Below are 27,068 nucleotides of genomic sequence, written 5' to 3'. Positions count from 1 at the left end.
GCCCACTCCAGTGTTCTTGCCTGGAAAATCCCATGGACAGAGGAGCCTTGTAGGCTGCGGTCCATGGGGTCGCTAAGAGTCGGACACGACTGAAGTGACTTAGCAGTAGCAGCCCAACCATCCTATTACTACAGGATTATTTTTGAACAGTTCAGAAAAATGGCCTCCGGAGACAAGCTGCCTAGGTTCAACTCAGACTCTGCCACTTAGTAGTTGTGTGATCTTGGGCAAGTAGTTTTCTTACCTCTCTGTGCTTCAAATGAGGAAAACGGAGATGGTAACAGAACCCATTTCACAGGGCTGATAATAAGGATTAAACGAGGTGATATGTATAAAGCAGCATAGCGCCAGGTACATAGGATGCACTATTTATGTATTAGCTATGATGATGATGGTGATGGTGGTGATGAAGAAGGAAGTGACATTGACGACAGCGATGAGGATGACTCTAGCCAGCAGACCAAAGGTTGAAAAGGAGCGGTCGATGCTAGCTGATGACTGTGTAAATTCTGAATAAGTATTGGCCACTAGGGGGCGAGGGCAGTTTGGGACGCTCTTGCTCGGTGACCGTCAGGGGGCGCTGCGGCGCTTGTCTGGCGAGACATGGGACAGCCTGGATTATTTCCCTCTGGACATTCCAGAGGAGAACGCGCTGGTCTCTGCACGTGCCAAGGGCCCCCAAGCGCCGGAGCTAGAGGTTAGTGTGGAGGATATAGGCAGGAAAAAAAATAGATGTTCGGCACACCCTCCCGTCTCGGCGGTGGATGAGAGGGATATTTGGGGCTCTCAAAACCCCACCCCACACCCCGGATGCTGAAATTTCATCTCAAAGTTTTCCAGCACTGTTGGCCACCCCTGGCCCCATTCTTGGGACATTTAGATAGCAAGGCGGTTGTGGGGGGGTCATTGGATAATTATGGGCTGCCTAGGCACAGGCGCTTGAAGGATTGATAGGATTGGGGAATTGCCCACAGGGTTTGTGTGTTTTTTCTTCTGTGAATGTCCAAAGCGTTCAACAGATTCTCAACGGGATCTTTGAACAGAGACTGTTCAGAACTCTATCTCTTCCTCCAGGAAGCCTTCCCTGATGTCCTCTCAGACTAGGTCAGGTGCCTCCTCCCCTGGGAACCTACAGCCTCTAATCTTCCTTATCCCAGCCCTGAGCCCTCTCCTGTGACTCTCTCATCCCAGCACAAATGGTCACATCTGACTGGAGCTCAGTGAAGGCAGAGACCAAGGATTGCTTGGGCACTGAAAGTGTCACCAGCATTGTCCAAACCAGCACTGTCCAACACAAGGAGTGACGTACGAAAGAAAGGGGAGGGACTTCTCTGTGGTCCAGTGGTTAAGAATCTGCTTTGCAATGCAGGGGACACTGGTTTGATCTCTGGTCCAGGAAGATCCCACATGCCTCAGGGCAACTAAGCCCGTGGGCCACAGCTACTGAAGCCCACGTGTCTAGAGCCTGTGCTCCGAAACGAGAGAAGCCACCGCGGTGAGAAGCCCACTCTCACTGCAACTAAAGAAGGTCTGTGAGCAGCAATGAAGACCCAACACAGCCAATAAGTAAATAAATATTTTAAATAATTTTTTTTTTCAAGAACGGAGAGGACATTTAAAAGATATTGCCCTACTGACCTGTAGGCCTTTGCAGAAGCTGTTACCTCCACCTGGAACACCCTCCTGCACGGCTTGGTCTGGCTCATTTCCCCATATTGTTCAGGTCTTAGTTCAGACGTCTTCTCCAAGGAACTTCCCTAGCTCCTACCTCCTAGGGCTGGGCTAAAGTGTGTTCTCGACACTCGCTTTTTACAAAGTAGGTATTATATAGAACATATTTGTTGAATGAATGAATGACAGGTCACTGTCTGGGCTAGGTTCCCTGTGTCAACTGACAGGTCATTTCTTGACTGCCTCTGTGGAGTTTTCTTTTTAACTGCTTTATTGAACTGCATACCATGCAGCTCACCCATTTAAAGTATACAGTTCAGGGCTTCCCTGGGGGCTCAGTGGTAAAGGATCTGTGTGCCAATGCAGGAGACACGGGTTCAATTCCTGGTCTGGGAAGATCCCACATGCCTCAGAGCAACTAAGCCCGTGCGCCACAAATACTGAACACACATGCCGCAGCTACGGAAGCCCTGAAGTCCTCTTGCCTAGAGCCTGTACTTGGCAGCAAGAAAAGCTGCTGCAATGAGAGGCCCGCACACTGCAAGGAAGAGTAGCCTCCACTCACGGCCACTAGAGAAAAGCCCTCGCAGTAGTGAAGACTCAGCACAGCCAAAAATACATAAAATTATAAAAGAAATAAAGTGTGCAGTTCAGTGGGTTTCCGTGCAAAATTGTGCAACCATCATTGCCTTTGTTGGAGCTTTGAGCCCCTCACAGTCTGACGCCCTCCCCCACCCCCAGCTAAGGTCCGGTGCTAGCTTTCTCACTGCCCCATGGGACAGGGAGAGAGTCTGGCCTCCGGGAGGGAGACTGAGTGAACGAGCTCTGGCCACCTGCCCTCGCCACCTGCTCAGGGCTATGGTAACAATCACTGAGCACTTGCCAGGTGCCAGGTGCCGTTGTAAGCACTTGACAGATGGCTCACGCAACTGCCACCAGCACTCCTGTAGATCAGGCGCTATCTGTATGACCCTCTACGTGGCACCAGGGAGAAAGCGACCCTTCCTGAAGCTCATGAGGGGTCAGGTCAAGAAGGGGCCCCTGTTCCCCATGTACACAACTTGAGCTCAGCCTGAAAGATTGAAATGGGTCTCTTGCAGAGCAGATCCACAGAGTGGTTTTAACCAATATTTTTATTTAAAATAAGGAGGGAATTACTTGGTGGTCCAGTGGTCAGAACTCTGTGCTTTCACTACTGAGGGCCCAAATTCAATCCTTGGTCAGGAAACTAAGTTCTGGCAAGCTGCAGAGCGAGGCCAAAAAAAATTTTTTTAATGGGGAGATTTCCCTCTCTGTTCCTTCCAGCCCTCAAGTAGAGTGCCCCTGGTTATGAGTCCTTACCCTTGTCCTTTGAGTTTATTATCCTGCACCAGCTTCCATGTCACCTGGTCCCTGAAGCATCTGAGTTCGAGACCCTCACACTAACAGGGGGGTAAAGAATGACTCAGGTTTAAATCTATGTATTTATTTCGATTGTGCTGGGCCTTCATTGCTTCATGGGCTTTCTCTACTTGTCGTGCATTTGTGCATGGGGTTCTCATTGGGGTGCTTCTCTTAATGCAAAGCATGGACTCTAGGATGTGCGGAGGCTTCAGTAGTTGCAGCTCCCAGCCTCTAGAGCACGGGCTCAGTAGTTGTGGCACAGGGCTTTTGTTGCTCTGTGGCATGTGGGATCTTCCTGGACCAAGGACTGAACCTGTGTCTCCTGCACTGGCAGGGGAATTCTTATTCACCGTACCACCAGGGAAGTCCAGATACAATCTTTCGTATTATTTTTTTTCAGTGTCCAAGAGCTCCCCCACTCCCAACTGTCTCTAATCCGCTGAGCTTACTCCCATTCAGACCATCTTTTTGTTCTTTCATTGAGGAGAACTTCGGATTCCTTACATGGCCAGGAAGCAGGCAGGGACCAACAGGGAGGGGGCGTCTATGATAGACTCTTTACAACCACACACAGAGTTCATCCCGGCTTCCACATGTCCTTGCACAGGCCACCCACCAAGAGTGCCACTCCCTGCCTACCATAGCCAAATTCCAGCTGGAGGCCCGGGTCTGGACGTCCCCCTCCAGAGACTCCTGCTCCCACCTCCTCCCCATGGCCCACTTGCACCAGAGAAGCTTGAAACTTCTTTAGGAAGTAGAGGAAATCTGGGGTTCCCTCTAGTTGAGTAAAGAGGGAGCATTCTGATCAGGGGCTAGGCTACCCTATCCCACCCCTTCTTGAGGCCTACGGCAGGGGGAAGTTGAAGCTATGGACAGGATTTATCGGGAAGGGCAGGAGTATTAAAAATCCAGAGGTATGACCTCGAGATTAGAGAGAATGAAACAGAGAGGAAAAGAGAAAGACACAGAAACACGGAGAATTAGGCAGAGAAAAGAAGCAGAAAGACAAGAGCCAGAAGACAGAGACAAAGAAACAGACACAGGAGAAAAGCAGGAACCAAAGGAGGCAGAAATAGAGCAAGCGCCGGAGGCGCAGGAATGAAGCAGCGGGAATGGGGAGATGTAATTTAGTGGCTCAAAGAACAAATTCTGGAGCCAAACTTTGAGAAACATCAGGCAGACAGAGGCGGAAGGTACAAAATAGGTGTTTTTTAATTGAACACTTTTTATAAAAAGGAGCAGGAATGTGAAGGGGACCGTGGGCTAAGCCTGGGCCCGCGGCGTCGGTAGGAAGGCTGCTCCTTCTTGTCCATCTGTCCCACTGACCCTCCTCTCCGCCGGGTCCGGCATCGCTGTGCGCATGCGCGCAAGCGGGTGGGTGGCAGGGTTGCGCAGCAGGGACCCCGCGTGCGCAGGCGCGGAGTGGGCGGCCCAGGGCTGCTGGGGGACTCACTCAGGCCCGAGGTCTGGCGGGCGTGCAGTGATGCGGCTCGTGTGAGGGTGCGAATCCTGGGCGGCAGATACAGCGGAACGAGCCATCGGTGTTGACGCAGCGGGCGTTGACACAGAGCGGGGCGGCCGCCTCGGCCTCGTCACACTCGTTGATGTCTGGGGAGAGGGGATACCAGGAGTGCTAGTCAGGGCAATGGCACCCCACTCCAGTACTCTCACCTGGAAAATCCCATGGACGGAGGAGCCTGGTAGGCTGCAGTCCATGGGGTCGCACAGCCGAACACGACTGAGCGACTTCACTTTCGCTTTTTCTTTCATGCATTGGAGAAGGAAATGGCAACCCACTCCAGTGTTCTTGCCTGGAGAATCCCAGGGACGGGGGAGCCTGATGGGCTGCCATCTATGGGGTCACACAGAGTCGGACACGACTGAAGCGACTTAGCAGCAGCAGCAGCAGCATTCAGGGCTGGGGACCCAGGAGCCCGCCTCCCTGGCCCCTGAGGGTTGTGGATGCTGAGTCTCCTGTCAGAGTGGAGACTGTTGGCTGTGTGAGCTGGACAGGTGACTTAACCTCTCTGCATTTCAGCTTTGTGTTCTGTGAGATGGGTATGGTAGCCCCCTAGGACACTGGGGTTTTGATAGGAAAACAATACTGATGATGATACTAACAACCACAAATGCTTGTTGTGCCAGACATTGTTTTGAGCACATTACCTGTATTAACTATCCTCCTAATAACCCTATGAGGTAGGTACTGGGCAAACTGAGCCTCAGCATGGGGAAGCCCCTGGCCCAGTGTCACCAAAAAGCCCAGGAAGTTCTCAGACCAGCTGGCAAAGACTCTGAGTGCCCAGCTCCCTGCTGTTTCTTAGTTCTGAGTCTTTGGGGAAGTCAGTTCTCTTCGCTGAGCTTTGGTTTACACAAAGGCCTCACTGTCATTGCAAATCGATGTTCTTGGCTCTGTGAAATGGGTTCTGTAAGATATGCTTATTTTTCAGATGAGAAAAACTGAGCAAGGGACAGTGACCTGTCCGAGATCACATATCACACTGCTGGACAGAGCCTGAGGTCTATCCAACTGCCCCAGAGTCCTGGCTTGTAACCACTCTGCTTTCCTGCTGTCTAAACTAGGCAGAGATGATTCATATTCCCATTTTACAGATGGGAAAACTGAAGGTTCTTCAAAGAAGTCAAGCAAATAGCTCAAAGTAGCCCTGGGAGTCCTTAGCAATCACGCCTGCAGGATTCTATTCTCTCCATCCAGCTTCAAGCCCAGCCCTGGTCCTGTGGTCACAACCTGGCTTTCCTCACAACCTGACCTCTCCTTCAGGCATGCCCCATCCCTGAGCAAGAATTTCTTTCTGTTCCCCTGCCTAGCCGTTTGGCTGGTCTTCCTGACGATCCTGATTACCCACCGCTAGTAAAGGTTTTCCACCCTATCTCCAACCCCTCGGTGCTGGCCCTGGCCCACCCCCTCACCAACGCAGGACATGCGAGTCATGTCCAGGCGGTAGCCGTCGAAGCAGTCGCAGGTGAAGCCCTCGGGGACGCGCACGCAGCGGCCGTGGGCGCAGCCATCCAGGATCCCGCACTCCTCTGCCTCCAGTCCCTCGTAGCGCCCGGCCTGGGCACCTGCGGAGAGTGTGGGGATTCAGAGTTCAAGTGGGGCCCTGCCCTGATTCCCTGGGTCCTCTTCTAAATTGTCCATCCCGCTTCAGGGCTGTGGGTGGCGCTGTGGGGCCAGGATGTTTACGTTGCTCTGTTCTCTCTAGCTTTTCCCTCTGTCCTCATCGTTTTCTCGGTTCATCTACCGAGATGGGTCTGTTCCTCTTCATCTCTGCTCTCTGTCGCTCTCTCCAACAATATCTCTGTTTTCCTGTCTCTCTGAGCCTGTGTCTCCCCCCGACTTCTCTTTGCTTCTATCTCTGTCTCTCCCCGTCCCTCCCTCCTTCCCTTCTCCTATCGCCATCTCTGTACACTGGGTCCTCATCTTAGCGCTCATCACTCGGGCTTAATACTCACCAGCATAGCTTCCACCTTCAGGCGACTCCTCAGGCTCTGGGAAGGAGCCACGGGTGTCACGGGACCGGTAGCGCCAGCGGGTGCCCGGGCCAGATGGAGCAGGAGCCTCGGATTCACCGTAGGGGCCACCATCGTCCTCAAAGTCTGGCATGTCGAAGGGTGGCGTCCCGTAGGGGGCCTCCCGTCGGGCGAAGGGCCCAGGTGGCGGTGGGTAGGGGTCATACGGTAGGACAGGTGGTGGGTACAACTCAGGCCCATAGGGAAGGCCCTGGTAAGGTGGACCTAGGTCTGGGCCATACTCGTAGGGGAGTCCAAAGCCACCTGGCCGCGGGGGTCCATATGCAGGGGGGCGCAGCACGTTGCACAGGGCCTCAAAGTCATCTGCAAATGGGAGCCAAGCCTAACAATCAGCTCAGGCTTCCCCTGCACCAGCTATTTATGTCCCCCCTCAGGGAAGAGGAGCCTGGAGGAGAGGGTGGGAGGGGTTTGGGCTGAGGCATTAGAGGGGTGTCAAAGGAGCAGGTTGGGGTTGCAGGGTTGGGATCAGGGGTTCTGGAGCCAGGACTGAAGGTCTGAGGACTGAGGCTGGGATGCCAAGGCACTGAGGTCAGGAGTACTGAGGACTACAGCTAGAAGTCTGGATCCAAGTGATGGAATTTGGGGACCCATGAGCTCTGGGGCTAGGGGCCTATGAAGGTAGGATGGCAAGTATCAGGGATCTGAGGGGTCAGGATGCATGGGAGTAGATCTGAGCCATGGGACCTGGAAGTCAGAGGACCAAGGACCTGGGGCTGGCACTGGTTTCACAAGGGCTGAGAAATGGGGGACTCTGGGCTTTTAAGAGACAAAACATGGGGGATCTCTGTTGCTGTGGGCTGGCCTCTTAGGCCCTTGGATGTGAATATCCAAGCCAGTGGAACTTGGAGGTTTGTGAGCTATGACCAGAGTCTGGGGGCCAGGATGGCAGGATCTGAGCAACTGGCATTTGAGTTATAAAGGTCCAGGCTTTGGGGGAAGGGGTCTCATGGGCTGTCTTGAGGTTCCAGAGACTAGGGGTTGAGGGTCTGAGAGCCCATACATCAGGGCCCTATGGGACTGGAACTATGACACCTGCTGAGTCAGGCCTTGGGTTTTCTGTGGTTGAGGCTTGGAGGTCTTTGGGTTGTGACTTGGGGCCTAAGAAATCAAGATTTAGGAATGGGCTGGGACATAGGGGTCTAAGGGGCTGAGTTTGGGGGGATCTTGGGGTCTAAGACTGGGAGTCTGAGGACTGGATTTGGAGCCTGAGGGGCAGAATCTCTGAGTGTGGCCCAGGCAGGTGGCGGTACCTGAGTCCTGTGCAGGGCAGAGGGCACAGTCCATGCCCCAGGCCTCGCCATAGAGGCAGCAGCATTCTGTGTAGGTGGCCTGGCGATCCAGCCGAGGGCGACTGCACACGAGGTCAGCCCCCACTTCCTGCCAGCACACTCCCAGATTGTCATCTGAGGGCAGAGACAGCATGCATCAAGGCAGGAAGAAGACACTCAAGACCTCCCAAATTGCTCAATCTCCTTCAGCTCAGCCAGCCCCTCCCTATCATTCAGTCCTCATCAGCTGTGATGTGGCTTCGGGAAGTCCTCTGAAGTAGCTCCAGGTGAGTACAGGGCTTGGCCTGGCATGAAGTTATCAAATAGGAGGGAGACAGGGTCTGGAGAGGAGGAATCTATCCAAGTCTGGCCTCTGGAAGGCTTTGTGACCCCAGGCAGTTGCTTTTCCCCTCGGAGCACTGTTGTTTGAATGACGTCTTAGAGTGTGGGAGGATGTTGTAGGAACAATAAGCAAGAGGAGAAGAGAATTTGGGTCAGTGGGCAAAAAGGGAGAAGGGACCCAAAGAAATAAAGACAAACACGTCCAAAGAGTCAGAGATTCAGTCAGAAACACAGGAAAGCAAAGGTGCAGCAAGAAAGACCTAAAAGCAAAGACAGATGCAGAGAGGGTCAGAAATTTAGAGAAAAGCCCGAAGACAGAAACTCATCGAGAGGTGCAGAGACAGAGACACACAGGGAGATAACAGAAAGCATGCTCTTAGCACTTAGTGAGACCAGGTCCTCCTTCTGTTCTTGAAAACAGAATTCTTTAGAGCCACCCTCTAAGGTAGGGGCTACTGCCAATCTACCCAATGCGCTGAAAGCAAGCTGTGGGGGTCCAAGAGGGAATAAGCAAACGTGCTTGCATACACGGGACCAGCAAGTGGCAGGGAAGTTCCTCTGAAACGTTCGTCCTTAACCACGCCAGCTGGCCTCCAGTTCTGAGTCAAAAAAGCCAAGACCAGAGGCTAAATGGGGCGTTAAGGGGCGTGACCGAGCCACGCGCGAGGGGCGTGGCCCGGGTGTAGGCAAGAGGCTGAGCGGAGGTTAACAGGGGCTGGACGGTGTGGGCGGGACTGGGGCGTGATAATCGACGGGGCGGGGCGCGGGAAGACTTTACCAAGGCTCTGGCTCTCGTTGGAGACGCAGCGGCGCCGGGAGCCGTCCAGCACAAGTGGGGGCTCGCACGTGCAGTGATAAGAGCCGATAGTGTTGACGCAGCGGCCGCCCTCACAAGCTGGCTCCTCGTCCGCGCACTCGTCATTATCTAGGGAGGCATGGAGGGAGTGATTAAGAAGTAGCCTCCTCCCCTTGCCCTTTCCCCAGTGCATTGACAATCTGATAAATAGAGTCTAGACTTCAGGAAGGACTTCCTGCTGGTGGTGGTCACATTCCAGAGAGGCGCTGGCGTGACCAAGGGTTGGAAAGAGTCCCAGGCGAGGGTGGGGGTGATGGTGGAGGTGGGGGACTCTTACCGATGCACTCCAGTCGCTGGGCGTGATAGTAGTAGCCGTTGCTGCAATAACACGAGTAGCCCGGGGCTGTGTTCACGCACACGCCGCTCTTGCACACCTGATCTCGGAAGAGCTGGCACTCGTCCACGTCTGCGGGAAAGATGATCAGAGGCACGCGCCTCACCAGAGATGCGGGAGGGCCAGGTTGTGGGATGGGCTGGATCGGGGGAGGGGGGTGTGTGGCTGCAGGGCAGGATCAGGAAAGAGAAGGAGGAAGAGATGGTGACAAAGACCCAGAGAGTCAGAAGATAGGGGTGGGAAGGAGAAAGACAGAGACACAGGATGAGAGAGAGACATGAAGAAAACAGAGACCGGGTGAGACAGAGCTGGGCTGGAGGCTGAGGGTGGGTGGGCCTTACCTCTCCTGAGGCTCAGATCTCCGCTGGGCGCCAGGTAGCCCCGGCCATGGGGGCACAATGACTGGTACTCAGCTGCACACAGAGACAAGGCTGAGCCTCCACACCCTGGCCCTAGACCCTGCCTTGGGCCTGCTTGTGCCCACTTGCCTCAGTGCTTACTCTTGCCCCATGCCTGCCCTTCACTGCCCAAGACTTCAGCCCCTGTGCCTATTTGTATCCACCTCTCAGCCTGATGCCCACCTAGCTGTTAAGTCACCCTTGCCCATGCAATACCAGCACTTCTGCCCCTTGTCCAAGTGTGTCCCCTTGTCCCAGCCCAGTCCCATGTCCACCTATTTCTACCCAAACCCTCAGCCCTGCGTGCACCCCGAGGCCCAAGCCCACCTGTCTCGGTGCTCGGGCACTGCTGGATGCGGCAGCCGCTGCCCCAGCCCTCGCCCACGGTGCAGCAGCACTCCTGCCATGTCACGTTCCGGGCCAGGATGTTGTCACAGGCATCTGGAGCCGCGGTGTCAAAGTAGCACTCCCGGCGCCCGCTGCTCACAGGGCCCTGCCTGGGTGGGCTGGGCCGGCGGGGCGGGGGTGGGGGTGGATGTCTGGCCGGCAGACTGGGGCTGGCAGGTGCGTGGGGCGGTGCGCCTGGGAACGTACCTGGGGAGACAGTGCGGGCTGAGCCTCCAGCCCCTCCGTTATGGACGGGGAAACTGAGGCCCCCGTGTGGCAGAACCAGGCTCCACACCCCTCACCATCTGTCGGCCAAGGTCTCTTCCATTCTTGCCTCTTCTTTCTGTACCTCTTGCCTCCTTATCTCCCTCTCCCAAGCATCTGGCCCCTCATCCCACCTGCAGTTCACGTCAGAGAAGAGGGCATTTCCCTGGCCTCCTGGAGGCCTCCTAATCAACACATCCCAAACCGGCCTGGGAATCTTCATACTCAAAACCCAGACGTAGGCCTAGACACTGCTCCCCGAACTAGGCAGCCCCAGAACCTGTCCACGTGGAACCGCTCAAGCCCCTCTCTCACCTGCCCTCTCCTCCCTACCTACCCCATGGCCCTTGCCTCCATCACAGTCCTGATTTCTCTAGATTATTACTGTCAGGCTATATTGCTATCTGTCCCCCCTGGATTGTGAGCCCCTTGAAGACAGGGTGGTTTTCTGGTCACTACTGTGTTCCCAGTGCCCAGAAAAGGGCCTAAACACCGTGAACATTTGTTGAATGGAGGAATCTGGTCAAGTCAGAACCAGGATCTACTCCTGACACTGAGTCCCACACCTAGGTTAACTTCTGTGTTTTCCAGTTTTTTGTTGTTTAAAACAACAGCATCTAACTGACGGCAGCTGTCCAGGTCAGGAATGGTTAGATCCCATTACTTTCCTGTGGGGCCAGCAGCCATCAGTTAAATAGACTTTGATCTCAGTCTCACCAGCAGAGGTCCGAGGGGGAACACACCGCCCAGTCATAGGGTCAAACTCCTCAGGGCTGTTGGGGCAGACACAGAGGAAGGAGCCTTCCACATTCTCACACAGGGCAGCTCCACACACGCCCTGTAGTGTCTCACATTCATTCACATCTGTGAGCAGGAGACAAGAGGGAAGAGGGAGTCAACGGTGGTAAACTTCTGGAATTCCATAAAAGTCTGAGCTTTGAAGTATTTAATGGCTCAGATCCCATCCTCTACTTATGTTCCAGTGACAAACCCTGATTTCCCCATGGGAGTCATCTGCTCCTCCATTTTTCAACCCATGTGTTTTGAGTAGGTCAAGCAGATTGATGCATTTCTCTGGGTCAAAGACAGGCAGTGACCCAGCTGGGCCCAATCAAAGCCAGTCCTGGGACTTGTTCTAGAAATACGCAGAGCCTTCCTCTGTAGCTAGGGATGGCAAGCTGAGGATGTCAGCCAGAGGTGCGATGGCCCCTTTCGTCGTTGTGAAAAGAGAATCTGCCTGAAGATAAATGCAGTAGAGGATAGCAGAGCTGGGAGACAGCTAGCCTCATTACAATTCCTATATTCACGTATCCTCGAAGTTCAAATATTTCCCTGAACTTCACAGTTTTGATTCCCTTTAAAGAAATGAAGCTTGATTTGTTCATATTTGTCAAACTAAGAGAATGTATAATTAAGAATCATTCATTGCACTGTATGTAAGTTGAACCTCAAAAATATCTGTGAACACATATTGATCTCTGGTTAATGACATGCATTATGCATGAAAAATTTTGGGGAGTGATACAGTGATGCCTGCAATATAATTTTAAATCTCTCCAAAAAATTAGGTGGATTAATGGAGAGACATGTGAAGAAGCAAGTATAATGATAATAGAATGCAGGTCATGGCTGTGCAGAGATTCACTCTACAGGCCTTTTAACTTGCCATATGTTTAGAAATTTTTCTCATAAAATGTTAGCAGACTTCCCTGGTGGCCCGGTGGTTAAGACTCTGCGTTCCAATGTGGGGGACAGGGTTTCAGTCCCTGGTTGGGGAACTAAGGTCCCATGTGCTGCCAAACATTTGTTTGTAAATGTTGGGGGGGGGGAAATGTTTACATACACTTAAGGTTACTGTACTTCTACTCCCTTATGCATGAATTTTTAAAGCACACCCCAGATAAAATCTGAGTTAATAGGGACTCCTGACTGATATGAAGATGATCTATTCCAAGGTCTAAATTCCATACCCCTAAAGGTTACATGCACTCAGATCTATGGAGAGGATCAGGGCCTGACCAGCCTCTTCCCCACCCGCTGGCTCCACCCTCCCCCAGAAGCCCCGTACCCACGCAGTGACGCCCGTCCCGTGCCCCCTCGTAGCCCTGGTCACAGAGGCACTGGAAGGAGCCAGGCAGGTTCTGGCACACGGCGTGGGCCCCACAGAAGGACCGGTTCCGGCATTCGTCCACATCTGCAACAACCAGACAGTCAGGCCGAGGCTGGAACTTCTATCCCCTCTGCCTCTCACCCGTGGCCCCAGGGACACGCACCCTGGCATCCACCCCCTGGCGTGGGCTGGTAGCCAGGGTCACAGGCTGGCGCGCAGCGGTAGGAGCCAGGGGTATTCTCACAGCGCTGGGCTCCACAAATCGCTGGGCCATATTCCTGGCACTCATCTATGTCTGCAAAAGCATGGGGAGGGCGTAGGGGAAAGAGAGGGGAGTCACAGGCCTGATTTCACAGGTTCTTGGTGCTGCTTCCAGTTCCTATGCCTGAGAGGTCTCTGAATCTGGAGTCTGACCAACAAGCATTGATACCTCTTAAGGCAGGCAAGGCCTCATTACCATTTCTCAAATAGCTTAAACGTGACCCCACCTCAGGACCTTTGCGCTTGGTGTTCCCTTTGTCAGGAACACTCTCCCCTCAGCTATCTGCATGGCTCCCTCTCTTGCTTCACTCCAGTCTAGGTCCAGCCGCCCTAACCAGCTCCCCCCCCCCACCCTTATCTAACCTGTCCTCTCTGTCCATTTATCCTGCTTTACTTTCCTTCTTAAACTTCTTATATCCATGTATTTATTAGCATGCTGATTGTCACCTCCCTAGAATCCAAGCTCCACATTGGCAGGGGTTTGTGTCTGTCCTGTTCCTCACTCTATCCCCAGGTGTAGGTGCCCCTAAATCATTTGCTGAATGAATCAGAGTTATTTACATATTTATTGTCTGTCTCTCCCCCCTGAAACATCAGCTCCATGAGGACAGAGACTTTTTTTGTTTTCTTTTGGCTGTGCTAGGTCTTCAGTTGTGGCATGTGGGATCTTTAGCTGCAGCATGTGGGATCTAGTTCCCTGACCACAGATCAAACCCAGGCCTCCTGCATTGGGACTGCAGAGTCTAACCCACCAGGGAAGTCCCATGGGCAGGGATTTTGTTGGACTTATTGCCTCTTCTGCTGCCAGTGTCCCACACGGTAGGGCTTAATGAATTCTTGTGAAATTAGTGAATGAGGTCCATGAAACTAGGTTTCCATGAATCAGGGGTCTGGCAACCCAAGAACGCAAGGCAGTTCACAGTCATTTCATCTGTTCCACAAAATGTTGACCTGCACACCATCCCCCCTACCCCCAAAGCTGTGCTGCCTCTAGAAGCGAGGTCTGGTCTGTTTCCTGATAGAAGTGTCTTCCCTCAGCTTCCTGTCTCCCCACTACAGACAGTGTAAGGACACACTAGTGGCTTGTTTGCACCACCGATGGGGAGAGTTAAGTGAAGCCTGGAGCCCCTCCTTGGTCATCAAGAAAGCTCTTCGTGGGGGCGGGGGCAGTGGTCTCACCGTCACAGGTGCCCTCGGGGCCTGCGTGGTAGCCGGGGTCGCAGTCTCGGACACAGCGGTAGGAGCCCGGGGAATTTTCACAACGCTGGGACCCGCACAAGGCCGGGCCCCGCTCCCGACATTCGTCAATGTCTGAGGGAGGAGGCGGGGCTGTCAGATGAGGGAAGCGGCGCCCGGGAAGAGGGGTGGCAAGGAGGGCAAGTAGAACAGGTTGGGGAGTCAAGGAGGGGAGAGCAGAATTAGAAGGGGGAGGCGGGAGACGCAGGAAAGGGGGAAGGAGGAAGCAGCAGAAGGGAGGCAGAGAGGGAGACAAATAGGGGAGACCAGAAGGCAGAGGAGAGAGGGATCTGGCCAGGGCGGGGCCTCGCACCGAGACAGGAGGCGAGGTCTGGGCCGGCGCGGTGTCCCGGAGGACAGATGCACTCGAAAGAGCCGTCGGTGTTGGTACAGATGCCGCTCTGGCAGAGGTCCTCCTCGCTGCATTCGTCCACGTCTGCGGGACAGTGTCGGCAACCGCAAGCCAGTCTCCTTCTCTGCCTGACATTCCAGACCACGCCCCTCCACCGCCTTTTCCCCGCCCCTATGGCTCCGAGACTCTAACCCTTCCCCTACCTGCCTTAGGCTCCTCCCTTTCCTGCAAGCCCCACCTCCCCGACGAGCTTGGCTCGAGCCTTTCCATTCACTGCCCAATTTATCCAGACTCCGCCCTTTCCCCCTTTCCTCTCCAACTCCGCCCCTCCCCTTCCCCACCCTTTCCCGGTTCAGGCCCGGCCTGGGTACCGACCGAGGCAAGAGGCTCCGCGGGGTCCGGGCCGGTAGCCGGGGGCACAAGTACAGGCGAAGGAGCCGTCGGTGTTGAGGCATTCGCCGTGGGGGAAGCAAAAGTCGCCCTCCAGGCACTCGTTCACGTCTAGGGTACCCAGAGTTCAGACTGGGTCACCAGACCCGTCCCCAGGGCCCAAGCCCCGCCTACAAAGCAGCAACCCCGCTCGCAAGCCACGCCCCAGATGGCCAGTTTCTAAATTCCACCTATACAGTCCCTTAGTCCAGCTCCCACCTCCCCACCAGGCTTTGCCCAGGAAGCCAGGGCCCACTCCCAGGCTGTCCAGCCCTTTCCCCACCCAGCCCACCTGCGCAGGGCCCCGGCCGACCAGCTGGCGCCCGGTAGCCTGGCTCGCAGCTGCAGTGGAAGGAGCCTTCGGTGTTAGTGCAGTGGCCATGGGGCCCGCAGGAGGCGCCGGAACTGCATTCGTCCACATCTGCAGGAATGGGGATTTCAGAGGAGGTTCTGCTTAGGGACACATGGATAAGGGTCAGAAAGAAATGATGGGAAGTGTCTTGGGTTGGACGTGAGGTAAAGAGTCCAGGGAGGTAAGGTAAAGAGGTAAGGGAGACCAGGGCTCCCTAATCCTGGGGACCATCTTCGGAGGATCCTGTGTCTGGGTTTCTGGGAACTCCCTGTGCCAGGATCCTAGGAGCAGGTGAAGGGACTGGGACAGAAGTCAGACATTAGTTAGGGTAAGGGGTCAGGTATTATAAAGCAGGATAATTGGATGCCATTCTGATGAGTCAGGGGTCCGAGTCTCTGGTCAGGGGTTGGGATCCAGGATCATGAACCCAATCAGGCCCCAGAGAAGGGACCCTGAGAAAAGGCAGGGGAAGTGAAAAGACAGAATCAAGCATCACACAGAGTCAGGGGTTATGGTCAGGGTTATGACTGGTAGTTATGGTTAGACCAGGTGTCACAGTCGAGTTTAGGGGTCACAGGTTGAATACAGGGCCAGAGGACAGTTGGGGCACAACTGCTACCAGGGTTGGGGTCCCAGGGTTATCAGCAGTGTTCACAGCTAAGGTCAAAAGTCACAGTCAAGTTGAAGGTCATTGATCACAGAGGGAGAAGTCACATTCAGGGCCAAGGGTCATGGTCCAGATCAGAAACTGCACTCTGATCGGGGGTCAAGTCTAGGTCAAGAATTGCAGTCATGCTCTGGGGGTTGTGGTCCAGGTAAGATGACTGAGATCCAGGTTAAAAGGCTGCAGTTCAGGTCAGGGGTCATGATCTCAGTCAGGAGTCATGACGCACGCAGGTCCAAGGTCACACCCAGGGCCTGATCTTACCAGTACATCGGCCGTGGTGCAGGCGGTGACCAGCAGGACAGGCTCTGCACTGGAAGGATCCAGGTGAGTTCACACACTCCTGCCCAGGACATGCCAGGTGGTTCTCACACTCGTCCACATCTGGGGAGCAGACAAGAGTGCGGCTTTGAAGTAGTGGTCCAATGCCCCCCTCATCCATCCACATTCCTCCCTCCCTCCCCGGCCTCACCCTCGCACTCAGAGCCGGCAGCATTGGGCTGGAAGCCTGTGGGGCAGACGCACTGGAAGCCACCTTCCGTGTTCTCACACCGACCATAGGTGCAGGGCGGGGGGCTACGGGCACACTCGTCCACATCTGGGGCAGAGGAGGTCAGTGGGGATGAAGAAGGGGCCTGGACCCCCTACCATCACCACCCACCCCAACATTCCATTCTGGAGGCAGTGCCCTCGACCTTGCTCAGGCTGCCCCCTCCTGCCAGAAGGACAGATCATTGCTCCCCCATTAATGGCCTCTCTAACTGCCATGAAGTGGCCAGGACACCACCTCCTGCATGATGTCTTCTGTGCCTCAGCCCTGTCCGTTCCTGAGAGTTCCCACAAGCGCAAGGTGGTGGTTGAGTCGCTAAGTTGTGCCTGACTCTTGCGACCCCATAGACTGTAACCCACCAGACTCCTCTGTTCATGGGCAAGAATACTCCGGAGAGGATTGCCATTTCCTTCTCCAAGGGATCTTCCCAACCCAGGGGTCGAACCTGTGTCTTCTGCATTGTACATGATCTCCTGCATTGCAGGTGTATGCTTTACCGCTGAGCCAGTGGGAAAGCCCACAAGCACAAGAGCATCATCCAAGAAAGGGGGGAGGACTAGAGAGCACCCTCATATTTGGAGAAAGGGGGAAAGACTCTGGAGCCAGACCCTCCCCACCCCCTCATTTTCCCCAGGCCTCGGTTCCTGTCCTCCTCCACTGAATCTCATCCCTCTGCCTCTCTGCTGCCCCCCCCCCACCCCAAACCTGTTTCTCTCCGGTCCCCACAGCAAAGGGTGGGCTGTGGAGTGACTTTAGACCTGGGCCCCTCACCTTGGCAGGGCGCCCCAGGCCCTCGGGAGCGGAAGCCAGCAGGGCAGGCACAGTGAAAGGAGCCTACTGTGTTGTCACAGCGGCCAGGCCCGCAGGGCGGTGGCTCCTGGGCGCATTCATCCACATCTTCTTCACACGCCGAGCCCCGGAAGCCAGCCGGGCACACACAGCGGAAAGAGCCAGGCAGGTTCTCACAGACCCCTCGGCCACACAGGCCCGGGCTCTGGATACATTCATCTACATCTGCTCAGAACAAGGGATGCAGGTCATACCTCCCTTATGCCACTCCCCCCATACTCTATTCTGCCTCTCTGACCTCCATCGTTCTGACCTTTCACCCTGCACCATCCTGCCACCCTGTCCTAATCCCCGGGCTCTCCATCCTTATCACTCTGCCATCTTATCCCTCATCATCCTATCTCCATCCTCTATGCCTCTATTTTTTCAATCCCTATGAAGCTGCTTGTCTGCTTCCTAGAACTCTGTCTTTCTAGTCCATATCAGTGGGCCTCCTTAAACTCTGTCCTTTATAACTACCCTCTCATCTCCACCCCCTCCCTCTGTTTCTCCAACCTCCATGACTCAGCCTTTCTGTTTTCCATCACTTGGCTTCTCCGTCCCCAACCAGGCTGCCTGTCTGGTTCTCAGAGCCTGGCCTCTGTCTCGAATCAATCAGCCTCCCTCTGCCTCCTGGCTCCGTCTCAGCATCCTGCACCGCTGCTGCTCTGCCCTTCCCCGCTACCTGCCCAGTCCCTCACCCTGGCAGCTGGCTCCGTGGAGTGCAGCCTGGTACCCCGCGGGGCACACGCACAGGAAGCTGCCTGGCGTGTTCTCGCAGCGCCCACGGTCACACGGTGGCGGCACGCGGTGGCACTCGTCCACGTCTGCGGGCACAAACAGGGTGGCTGGGGCTGGGGCAGACACTCCGCCTCCTCCCCTCCCCCAGACGGCTTGGCGGGGGTGGGGGGGGCCCGGGGACAGCAGGGGCGGAGTCAAGCTGGGGCAGGGGCCAGGCTGAAGCGGGAGCCAGGGGCGGCAGAGGGGCTCGGAGTGGGTCGGTTTAAGGCTGCGGTGGAGCTTCAGCGAGGAGGACAGGACCTGAGCTGGGGAACCAGCTTGGGCAGAGGCAGAGAGGGGAATCGTGAGGGGGACAATTTGGGGAGCAGCAGCAGGGACTGGGTAAGGCAAGGGCAGGAAGGGCAGCTTTGCAGACCCAGAAAAGGGACGGCAGGAGGGGGCAAGGGGTGGATTGGGGATGGGGCAATGGTGTGACAGGCGGAAATCACGGTGAGGAGGTGGGTTACAGCGGTTGAGGGTCAGGGGACGGGCCTTGGAGAGGGCAGGCACTAGTCTGGAACACAGAAGGGGCGGGGTTATATGGGGGCGGGGCCAGCGGGAGGGCGGGGCCAGGACCCAGCACCGTAGAGAAGGCCAGGCAGTAGAAGGCAGGGACCCGCCCCGACCGGAAGGGCGGGCAGGTCGCGAAAGAGGCAGCGGTGCGGCCGGAATCAGTCTAGAGACTGGAGACGGGGCCCGGGGCCAGGCCAAGGCAGAAGTTGGGTTGAAGGGACGTGGGAAAGCGTGCGAGGGCGGGGACTGCTCCAGAGGAAGAGCTGGAGCGAGACCCCGGCTGGGGTGGGGCTTGGATTTCTTACCCAGACACTCCGTACCCCGCGGGCCGGCGCGGAAGCCCGGCCCGCACACGCAACGGAAGCTGCCTGGCGTGTTTTCGCAGCGCCCGGGAGCACAAGGCGTGGGAACGCGGCGACATTCGTCCATGTCTGCGGGTACAGAAGGGCCTGGTCAGGAGGTGACACCGTACAGCCTCCCGTCCTGCCTCCATCCTCCCCCCGCAGCCTGGCTCACCAATGCAGTGTGTGCCCTGCGGACTGAGCCGGAAACCGGAGTCGCACGCGCAGGTGTAGCCACTGGGCCGGGGGATGCACCGTCCGCGGCCGCAGACCTGGGGATTGCGCTGACACTCGCCTGCAGAGGGACCTGCGGGGGTCCAATGAGACAGGGTTCCCCCATGTCTGAATCCCGTCCCTTTCACCCCAGTACAATTTCCTCAGATCCTCTACCTAAAACACCCTCCTGGGTGTCCCTCCTCAAACCCAGTCTTCTCCCTCTGATGCCCTTCTCTATCATGCGATGTTCTCATCAGACCTTCGGCCTGAATCCTCCCATACTGCCACCCCAAAGTGTCCATTTTCTACTATTTTACTTTACTCTCCCGTCCTCTGCCTGAAATATGTTCTTAGTGTCCTCCACGAAAATCACTTGTCTCACGTTAACTGAGCACTTACTATCTCCTAGATACTTCACACACAGGTTGTTTAATCCTCACAGTAATGACAGAGAACTTGCACCCAGGCCTGTCTGACTCCAGCCCCTGGTGTAAACACCATCCCACCCAGCAAACCTTGATCTTTCCCCACCCATTTCTTAACTCCTCTGGCTGTCACATCCCTATTTGTTCTATTCTAGAATCTTCACGGTGGAGCCTCCCTCCCTGGAACTCTTGCCTGTGATACCCCCCACCAATGCCCTCACTTTCCTCTACCACACCTGATTCAGGGATCTCAGGACCAGTCCAGGCAGGGATGCTGGGCAGGGGATGCTCAGCGCCTGGCCGGGGCTCAGGCCGAGGTTCTGGGCGATGAGTGGGCAGAAAGCCTGGTAAAGAAGGGGTGTTAGCATTGGAGACCTTGATTTGGGTGTCCCTGAACATCTCCCCTTTTTTTGTGAGCCTGGGGCTGCCCCTTGGAGACAACACCCTGTCCTCCAGAAACCAGCTCACCTGAGGGTGGTCGAGAGGTGGAGGGTGGGGCACGGGGCTGGCTGAGGGACACTCGGGGTGGTTCCTGGCCCAGGGGCCTGGTGTTGTAGCGGAGGTCGGAGGCAGAGTAATGGTAGCCAGGGCCGGCTGGACAGATCTCCCGAAAACCCTCTGGTAACAGAAAAGGGAGAAAGATGGGCAGAGAAAGGGCAAGAGAGTAGGGGAAATGAGAGGGAAGGGCTGTGAAGGAGAAAGAGAAGAGGGAGTTGAGGGTCTGGACTTGATCGTGGGGAAGGCTTGGCCTGGGGGTGTGTTAGGGGTTTGGTTTGGATGCTGAGATGGGGTGGTACCCTGGCAAAGAATGGGATATCTCAGAGGCTAAGGGTGGGACCAAGGATGTTTTTCTCTCTTTGGGATGATGGCAGGGACAGGAGGTGAAAGCGGAGTCTGGTTTGGTGTCTACAGGGACAGGCCAGGAAGCAATCAGGTCCATTGTGGGGTCTCGTTTTATGCAGAAAAAGATTGCCAGGGAGGTGTCTCGGAGAGGGGTGTGTCTCGGGCAGGGCCCAAAGCTGAAGTTAGATAGGAGGCAGTGTCTCAGAAGCTGGGGACATGGCCAAGCCTCGAGGCAAGGTTGGGAAAGCAGTCTATCTCAAGGGCTATGAGAGGTTGAGGCTGGGGGTGACGCTTGTGGGACACAGCCTAACTTCAAGGTAGCGGGCCTCAGGTGTGGGTGTGGCCCAAGGTGGGGTGGGGGCCCAGGCGGAGTCCAGTCTGATGATAGGTTGTCTCAAAGGGCAGGGGTGTGGCCAAGGCTAGGGTCTAACTTGATTGGAGAGTCTGGGGGCGGAGCCTAGAAGGCTTATTTGCGTCAACTCTGAAGAAAGGCGGGAAAGATTGAAGGCTGGAGGAGAAGGGGAAGACAGAGGGTGAGATGGTTGGATAGCATCACTGATTCAATGGACATGAGTTTGAGTAAACTCCGGGAGTTGGTGATGGACAGGGAGGCCTGGTGTGCTGCAGTCCATGGGGTCGCAAAGAGTCGGACACGACTGAGCGACTGAACTGAACTGAAAGAAAGGCGGGCTTCCAAGGTGGCCCAAGTGGTAAAGAAGCCACTTTACCAATGAAGGAGATACAAGAGACATGGGTTCGATTCCTGGGTCGGGAAAAGCCCCTGGAGTAGGAAATGGCAATCCACTCCAGTATTCTTGCCTGGGAAATTCCATGGACAGAAAAGCCTGGCGGGCTACAATCCAAAGGGTTGCAGAGTCGAACAGAGAGAACGAAAGCAAAAAAAGAAAAAAAAGCTAGAGAAAGGCAGGCAGGAGGCACTCACCTGAGCCGAAAGGTGGGCAAAGCTGGCAACCCCGGCCCCAGGCTTTGCCTACTCGGCTGCAGCAGCAGATCTGTTTGGTGATGTTGCGTAGAATGGGCAGCGAGCAGCCGCCGTCTCGAAGCACGCGGAAGCACGGCCCCTTGGCCTCTGAGATCACGTGTTGGGCTGGGGAGGTCGGGGAGGAAATTCTTCAGGGAAGGGTTGGCAGCGTAGTGGTCTAGGGGATCTGGAAGGTAGGGGAATGGTCCCAAGGAGAGCTCGGTGGGTGTGAAGGGCATCTGGGAAATCTCTGAGAGAGTCTGAAGAAGAGCTGGGGCGAGGGGCCTAGAGGACTGAGAAGGGTTCTGGGTTTGGGGAGAATCTGAGGAGGTGAAAGGGGGTTTGGGAAGGATCTCGGGATCTGAAGAAGTATCGCGAGAGATGAGGAAATGTCGGGGCTTGAGAGGAGCTGATCAAAGTCTGGAGATCTGAGTTCAAAAGGTTTGAGGGGTTCTTAGAGGAGCCAAAGAAGCTCCCGAGAGTCTGAGATGTGCGGAAGGGGAGGTACGAATGACTGGGGGGGCAGAGGTGGGGGTGGTAAGGACGGACCAGGGAATCTGGGAGGGTGTGGTCTAAGGGAATTAGACCCAGGGATGCTCAGCCATGAGGATAGGGTGGACACGGGACCAGCCTCAGACCCCGGCGGCTCACAGATGCAGCTGCTGCGGGACGAGTCGAGCAGAAAGCCGTCGGGGCAAACGCAAGTGTACCCGCCATGCGTGTTTGCACACTCTCCATGCTGGCAGCGCCCGCCAGTCGCGCACTCATCCACATCTACGAGGAATGGGGTGATCCCAGAGGCATCAGGGCAAGCTCCCCGCCAGCCCCTTCCCTACACCCGAGCTCTTCCCACCCCTGCCCCAGCTCACCTTCGCAGGACCCATTAACCCTTTCAAAGCCAGTTGGACACGGCCCATCTGGGGCGCCCCCCTGGTGGGTGTTACCTGTGGAGAGAGGAGAGGGGTGGGCCAGGGGCGAGAGGAGCGAGAATGGAGTGGGCGGGGGCGAAAATGGGGTGGCAGGAACTGAAAGGTGCTGAGTGTGGTTTGAGCGCAAGGTCAGCCTTAGGTTGGCGAATGGCGTGAAGGTCGGGTAAGAACAGGGTAGCTAGCCAAAGTCAGAAAGTGGGATGGATGGTCCCAGCTGGTATGGGTGGGTCTAGACTGGAAAGGATTCCCACAACTGGATAGGCGTGGCTAGAATTCGTGTAAGGGTACATCTACGGGCAGAGTACAGGGAGCGGCAGGGTACTCAGTTCTCCCCAGCTCCGAGCACCTTGGGGACATCCTGGGGCTTACCCAGGAGCTCCGAGCACGACTGACAGTCGTGAACGCCCCAGGCCAAGCCGGCCCCTCGGCAGCACACCTCCTGCGTCCGGAGCCCGGGCAGCGGGGACGCACACTGTGGGGAAGTGTAAGGTGAGCGCGCCCCCGCGCGGTGGCAGGCTCCGGGCCCCTCCCCACAGGCCTCCTCTCACTTCGCCTCCGCGCAGCTCCCGAAAGCAGTAACCGAAGCCCGAGGCGTCCGAGTAGCCGTCCTCGCGCGGCGCGCTCTGTGCCAACACTGTGTAGGGCGCTGCCGCCTCCGACCGTGCCGCCGCCTCCGCCCGCGCCACTGCCTCGGCATCCGCCTCCTCCCAAGGGCCGGACACACGCTCCACCTGGTGCACCACAACCGACGCCTCCTGCGGGTGCTCCACGTGGACGCTCACCATAGACGCCACGCCTGGAGAGAGGTACCGCGGGGCAAAGTGCGAGTAGGAATGCGGGAAAAGGGAGCGATGGAGAAGGGTACTCAGGAGAAAGAAGGAAACATGGGAGTCAGAGGAACGACGAGGTGGTGGAGGGTACGGAGGGAACTCTGGCCGCACTCTCCTCACCATGTTCATCATCGCGGTGGTTGGCCAGCGGCATGGTGTACACAGAACGGGTGAAGCCTGGCATGGCCGGGGCCGGGGGTCGGGCGCCCGATGAATGCAACTGGCAGAACTTGCCAGCGAAGTCCGGGGGACAGAGGCAGCGATCAGGCTTCACGCACACTCCTCCATTGTGACAGATCAAGGGACACAGGACTGGGGAGAGAGCGAGGACACTCAGGGTCGGCAACCCTCCTTGCAGCCTCCCTTGGGACGAGAGCACCCTCACTTAGTTCAGCCCCTAACGTTATAACTACACCCGACTCACTAGCTCAACCCCTAACGTTATAACTACACCGTCAAAGGTATCACTCAGTTCTAAGTAGTTCAGCCTTGAGTAGTCTTGCGTCATCTCACTATCCCTGGCCACTGGCATTGGCTGGGTCCAGCCCCTGGAGGTGTAGCCCCGCCCTCTGAGTCCTCTCGCCACGCCCCCAAGCTCCTCCTTCACTTTCATATCGCCCCGCCCTCCTTCTCAAGTCCCACTTTCCAGCCGAGTCCGAGGCTTACTAGCCCCGCCCAGATAGTGTTGGCCCCGCCTATAGGCTCAGTCACGCCCGCTCTAACTCGTGCCTTCGCGTTTAGTCCTGCCCATCTTTTGCTGTCCCAGCCCCTTTAGACACAGCGCTTGTGACTTCCATTGACTAAAACTACACTTCAGTCACTCCTTGGCACCATCCAGTGCTCGCAACTCTGTCTTCTTACCATTCTAGGCACGTTTGCACCCCGTGCGGCCGGTTCAAGCTCCGCCCACATGCTGTACGTTTCTCCCCGCCCCGTCCCCGCCTCTCACTTCTATACGCCCCGCCCACATCGCATTCTTCTACCCTAAGGATTGCAAACTCCGCCCATCGAGGCGTCTAACCTGCTGCGTTTAGCCCCACCCATCTTCCCTTTCTCACGTTAGGTTGCCCCGGCTCGCTCGCCCGCGCTCCTCTCATCCCTCCTCCCCGCTATCTGCGCGTCCTAGCCCCACATCCCCGCGCTTTGTGTCCGCCCACCTCCCCTCTGGCTCCGGCTCCCCTGTTCCAGCTCTGACTTCCCGCCTCCGGTAGCCCCGGGGCGGGGCCAGCGGGAACGCGCCTGCTCTCCCCTGTGCGCGTCCTCGTTGGGCCTCGGGCCACCTTGGGGCGGGGCACTGCCAGCTGTGCGGCGGGGTAAACAAAGAGAGGGGTGCGGCGGGGGCAGGGCGGCGGCTCCTCGTTCTGGACCCTTGGGGGAGCCCCGGGCCCGCTGAGCCAAAGAAGGCCGGACACATCCTGCGAGGGCACCCCCTCCCTTTCTCCCCTGGGGCTGCCGAGAACAGCTGGAGACAGCTGTGCGGAGGGGAGGAAGGGGGCAGGCGGCCGGGGCCGTCCAGAAAGGCGTGTGTGGGATTCTGAGCCACACACTGAAGACAGGAAAACATAGAGGGAGCCCCCTCAACTTAAAAGGGTACGGAGACTGGACTCCTGGGAGGAGATCAGTTAGAAGGCAGCACTCCGCCGTTCGAAGACCTCAGGAGGTTTCTGGAACAGAAAGGGAGCCGATCCCAGAGGAAACGGAGGCAGAAGGAACCTCTTTAGTCCTTTTGAGGAGAGTTACCGACTAACAGGACTCTAGTGACTTGGAATGGCCAATTTGAGGGTGCTGAGAGCAAGGCAGAGATGGAGTGGTGTTCTTTCCAGCACATGCGAGCCTCAGCTGTCTGGGAAGATTCTAAGATATTGTGGAATACCTGCTTCCCTCTCAGCTAAGGGATAAGGTACCCCAGTCTTTAGACTAATGGCTGCTTGAGGGGAGCACACTATCTGGAGTGCTCTTGGGAGAATCAGCTGATCAAGACCAACTTTGGGTTTCTCTGAAAATAGAGGGATCAGAAGTTTCTGGGAGAGGGTGTCAGCTGGGAGAGAAGGACTTGGATACCCAGCAATCAGGGATCTCTGGGGGGATTCAGTTGGAAATAGAAGAAAACGGGGAAACTTTTTCAGGAAGGGAATTCAGCTAGAGTAGTTATCACTGTACAGCCTTTGTAATCTGGGGTTTCCCCTGGAAGTGGGGAGGAGTAGCTGAGGGACAAAACTAGAGTTCTCTGGTGAGGGGTGCAGTTTGGGGCGATTACATCAGAAGAATGGGCGGGAACTTCACTGAAGGGGCTGGTCTCTGGAGTCTGTTGATAGCGGTGCGGAGGGGCATGGGGACTGAGGGCAGAGATTCTCGGCTCCCCTAGTTAGGGGGCTCAGGCCAGGACTCCAGGGTGCTCTAAGAGGGGTCCTTAATTAAGTGGCAGGCTTAGGAAAGGCTTAACTAGGAATAAAGTTTCCAAAATCGGAAGTCTCTGTTGGGGGGCAGCGGTCGGGGGAGGGGGCATTTCCGAGCCATCGAAAACACTGCTTCGTCTTCTCTTGTCCTGAATGTGGCCCACCCCCACCCCCACCCAGCTCGCTGAGGGCTCCCACACCCAGGGCGGGCCGCTAGATGGGCACAGGCAACTCCATGTCCCACACCCCTGGAGAGTTGAGGAGCTGAGGACATCGAGGTCCTCCCGAGGTCAGCCACCCCCCCCCCCGCCCCTCGCAGTCCCCTCCTTGCGCCTCCAGGGGCTTGGCACCCGCCTGGGCACGGCGCCTGGCACAGGCCCGTTGAGGCTGGGCCGGGAGGGAGTGAGGGAAAGAGGGAGGAAGGGGTGGAGAGAGGGAGTGGCAGCGGGCGGGGGCTCCGGCGAGAGATGAGCTCACGCCGGCCAGGGCTGGGTTGGCCGGGGGCCAGGCTGGGCGAGTTCTCGGCGCCAGGGGCCCCCACTCCCCACTCCAGAGGGCTTCCGGGACTGGGGGCAGGTAGGCCCAGACTCTGAGAGCCCACCCACCACCACGCCCTGGAGCCAACAGGTGGCCCACTACCCCTACCTCACCTGACTCCCCCCGCCCCCACCAGGGCTCTCCATCTCTAGAGGAGCCTGGTGCGCAAACCCTCCTGTCCTCTGGGCCCCCCAGGGGGCGCCTTTCCCCCCAGACCGCCTGTTGGATTGCTCTTCCACGTGCGACCCTTGCAACTCGGGGTCTTGCAGAGACCCTCCTATGAACACCTTTCCTCTCAGCTCTCAGGATCGACTTTCCACACCCCAATCCCCCTCGTCATAGGCACTCCCATCCTAGACTTTCCTCATGCCTCCCACCCAAAGAAGCAGAAACGGAAAACCGCTTCTCAAGGCCCTGGAACTCTCCCTTGGACTCTTGGGACCCCTGCTCACAGTCGCAGGATTCAGACCCCTTTCCCCCAAGTTCTAGAGCCCCTCAATTCTGAGATTTCCCACTTTGACTCAAAGGCAAGAAAGTCAACCCCCATCGCCTCACATGGGACACCACAGGTCCCTGAGAACCCTCATTGCTTGCAGAATCAGGACTCTCAGGATCCAACCCCAAAAGCCAGGAATTTGAGGCTATCTTCCTCAAATAAGCCGGGGATCCCCCAGCACTCTGGCACAAGGAATCTGGGATCCCTCTTCCTGGGGACTGTCTCCCTCATCCCCAGGGATCCTCCACCTCCCCCCGGGAATCCCTCCCTCGGGACCACCACCCCGCACTCACAGGCGCGGAAGCCGGGTCCCCCCGGGGCCGCCCCGCCGGGCGCGCCGCTGTCCACGCTGGTGGTGTTGCGGGGCGCGCAGGTCGGGGTGCAGCGGGGGCCGGTGGGCCCATGGACGCAGCTCAGGCCGCACACGGCCGGGGTGAAGCGCACGCGGAGGCGCTCTCGGGGTCGACCTAGCCCGGGCTGCGGCCGGAGCAGCGCCAGCAGCACCAATAGCGACACCCAGAGCAGCCGCGCGCCACCCGCCAT

General features: G+C 56.7%; 1 protein-coding gene across 1 annotated transcript; it reads right to left on the bottom strand.

Annotated features, from left to right (window-relative positions):
- Window positions 1–4,248: 4,248 nt before the first annotated feature.
- On the bottom strand, window positions 4,249–27,068 carry LTBP4 (latent transforming growth factor beta binding protein 4). Its single transcript, XM_052655237.1, has 30 exons — window positions 26,819–27,068; window positions 23,217–23,408; window positions 22,815–23,062; window positions 22,636–22,738; window positions 22,207–22,281; window positions 21,989–22,111; window positions 21,299–21,463; window positions 19,981–20,130; window positions 19,749–19,856; window positions 19,047–19,178; window positions 18,836–18,961; window positions 17,939–18,064; window positions 17,181–17,423; window positions 16,332–16,457; window positions 16,124–16,243; window positions 15,136–15,264; window positions 14,790–14,915; window positions 14,376–14,498; window positions 14,006–14,137; window positions 12,729–12,860; window positions 12,524–12,649; window positions 11,173–11,319; window positions 10,132–10,398; window positions 9,748–9,819; window positions 9,350–9,478; window positions 8,995–9,141; window positions 7,857–8,009; window positions 6,529–6,909; window positions 5,986–6,138; window positions 4,249–4,662 (listed from the first exon to the last, which is right to left on the bottom strand). The coding sequence occupies exons 1-30, from the start codon at window positions 27,066–27,068 to the stop codon at window positions 4,508–4,510; spliced, it is 4,659 nt and encodes a 1,552-aa protein (XP_052511197.1). The 3' UTR covers window positions 4,249–4,507.

The sequence above is a fragment of the Budorcas taxicolor genome, chromosome 18 (assembly GCF_023091745.1).
Source record: "Budorcas taxicolor isolate Tak-1 chromosome 18, Takin1.1, whole genome shotgun sequence".
In the NCBI taxonomy this organism is placed as follows: Eukaryota; Metazoa; Chordata; class Mammalia; order Artiodactyla; family Bovidae; genus Budorcas; species Budorcas taxicolor.
The sequence above is the reverse complement of the archived record's forward strand: the minus strand, read 5'-3'. Positions and strand labels throughout refer to the sequence as shown.

What these genes read in the sequence shown, in the direction of transcription:
- LTBP4 (XM_052655237.1), bottom strand. Translation starts at nt 27,068, where the DNA reads ATGGCGGGTGGCGCGCGGCTGCTCTGGGTGTCGCTATTGGTGCTGCTG. An exon ending in CCACGGAGCCAGCTGCCAGG is followed by an intron (nt 17,424 to 17,938) that starts GTGAGGGACTGG and finishes TGTTCTGAGCAG; the next exon opens with ATGTAGATGAATGTATCCAG. An exon ending in CCAGCGACTGGAGTGCATCG is followed by an intron (nt 9,142 to 9,349) that starts GTAAGAGTCCCC and finishes ATGCCTCCCTAG; the next exon opens with ATAATGACGAGTGCGCGGAC.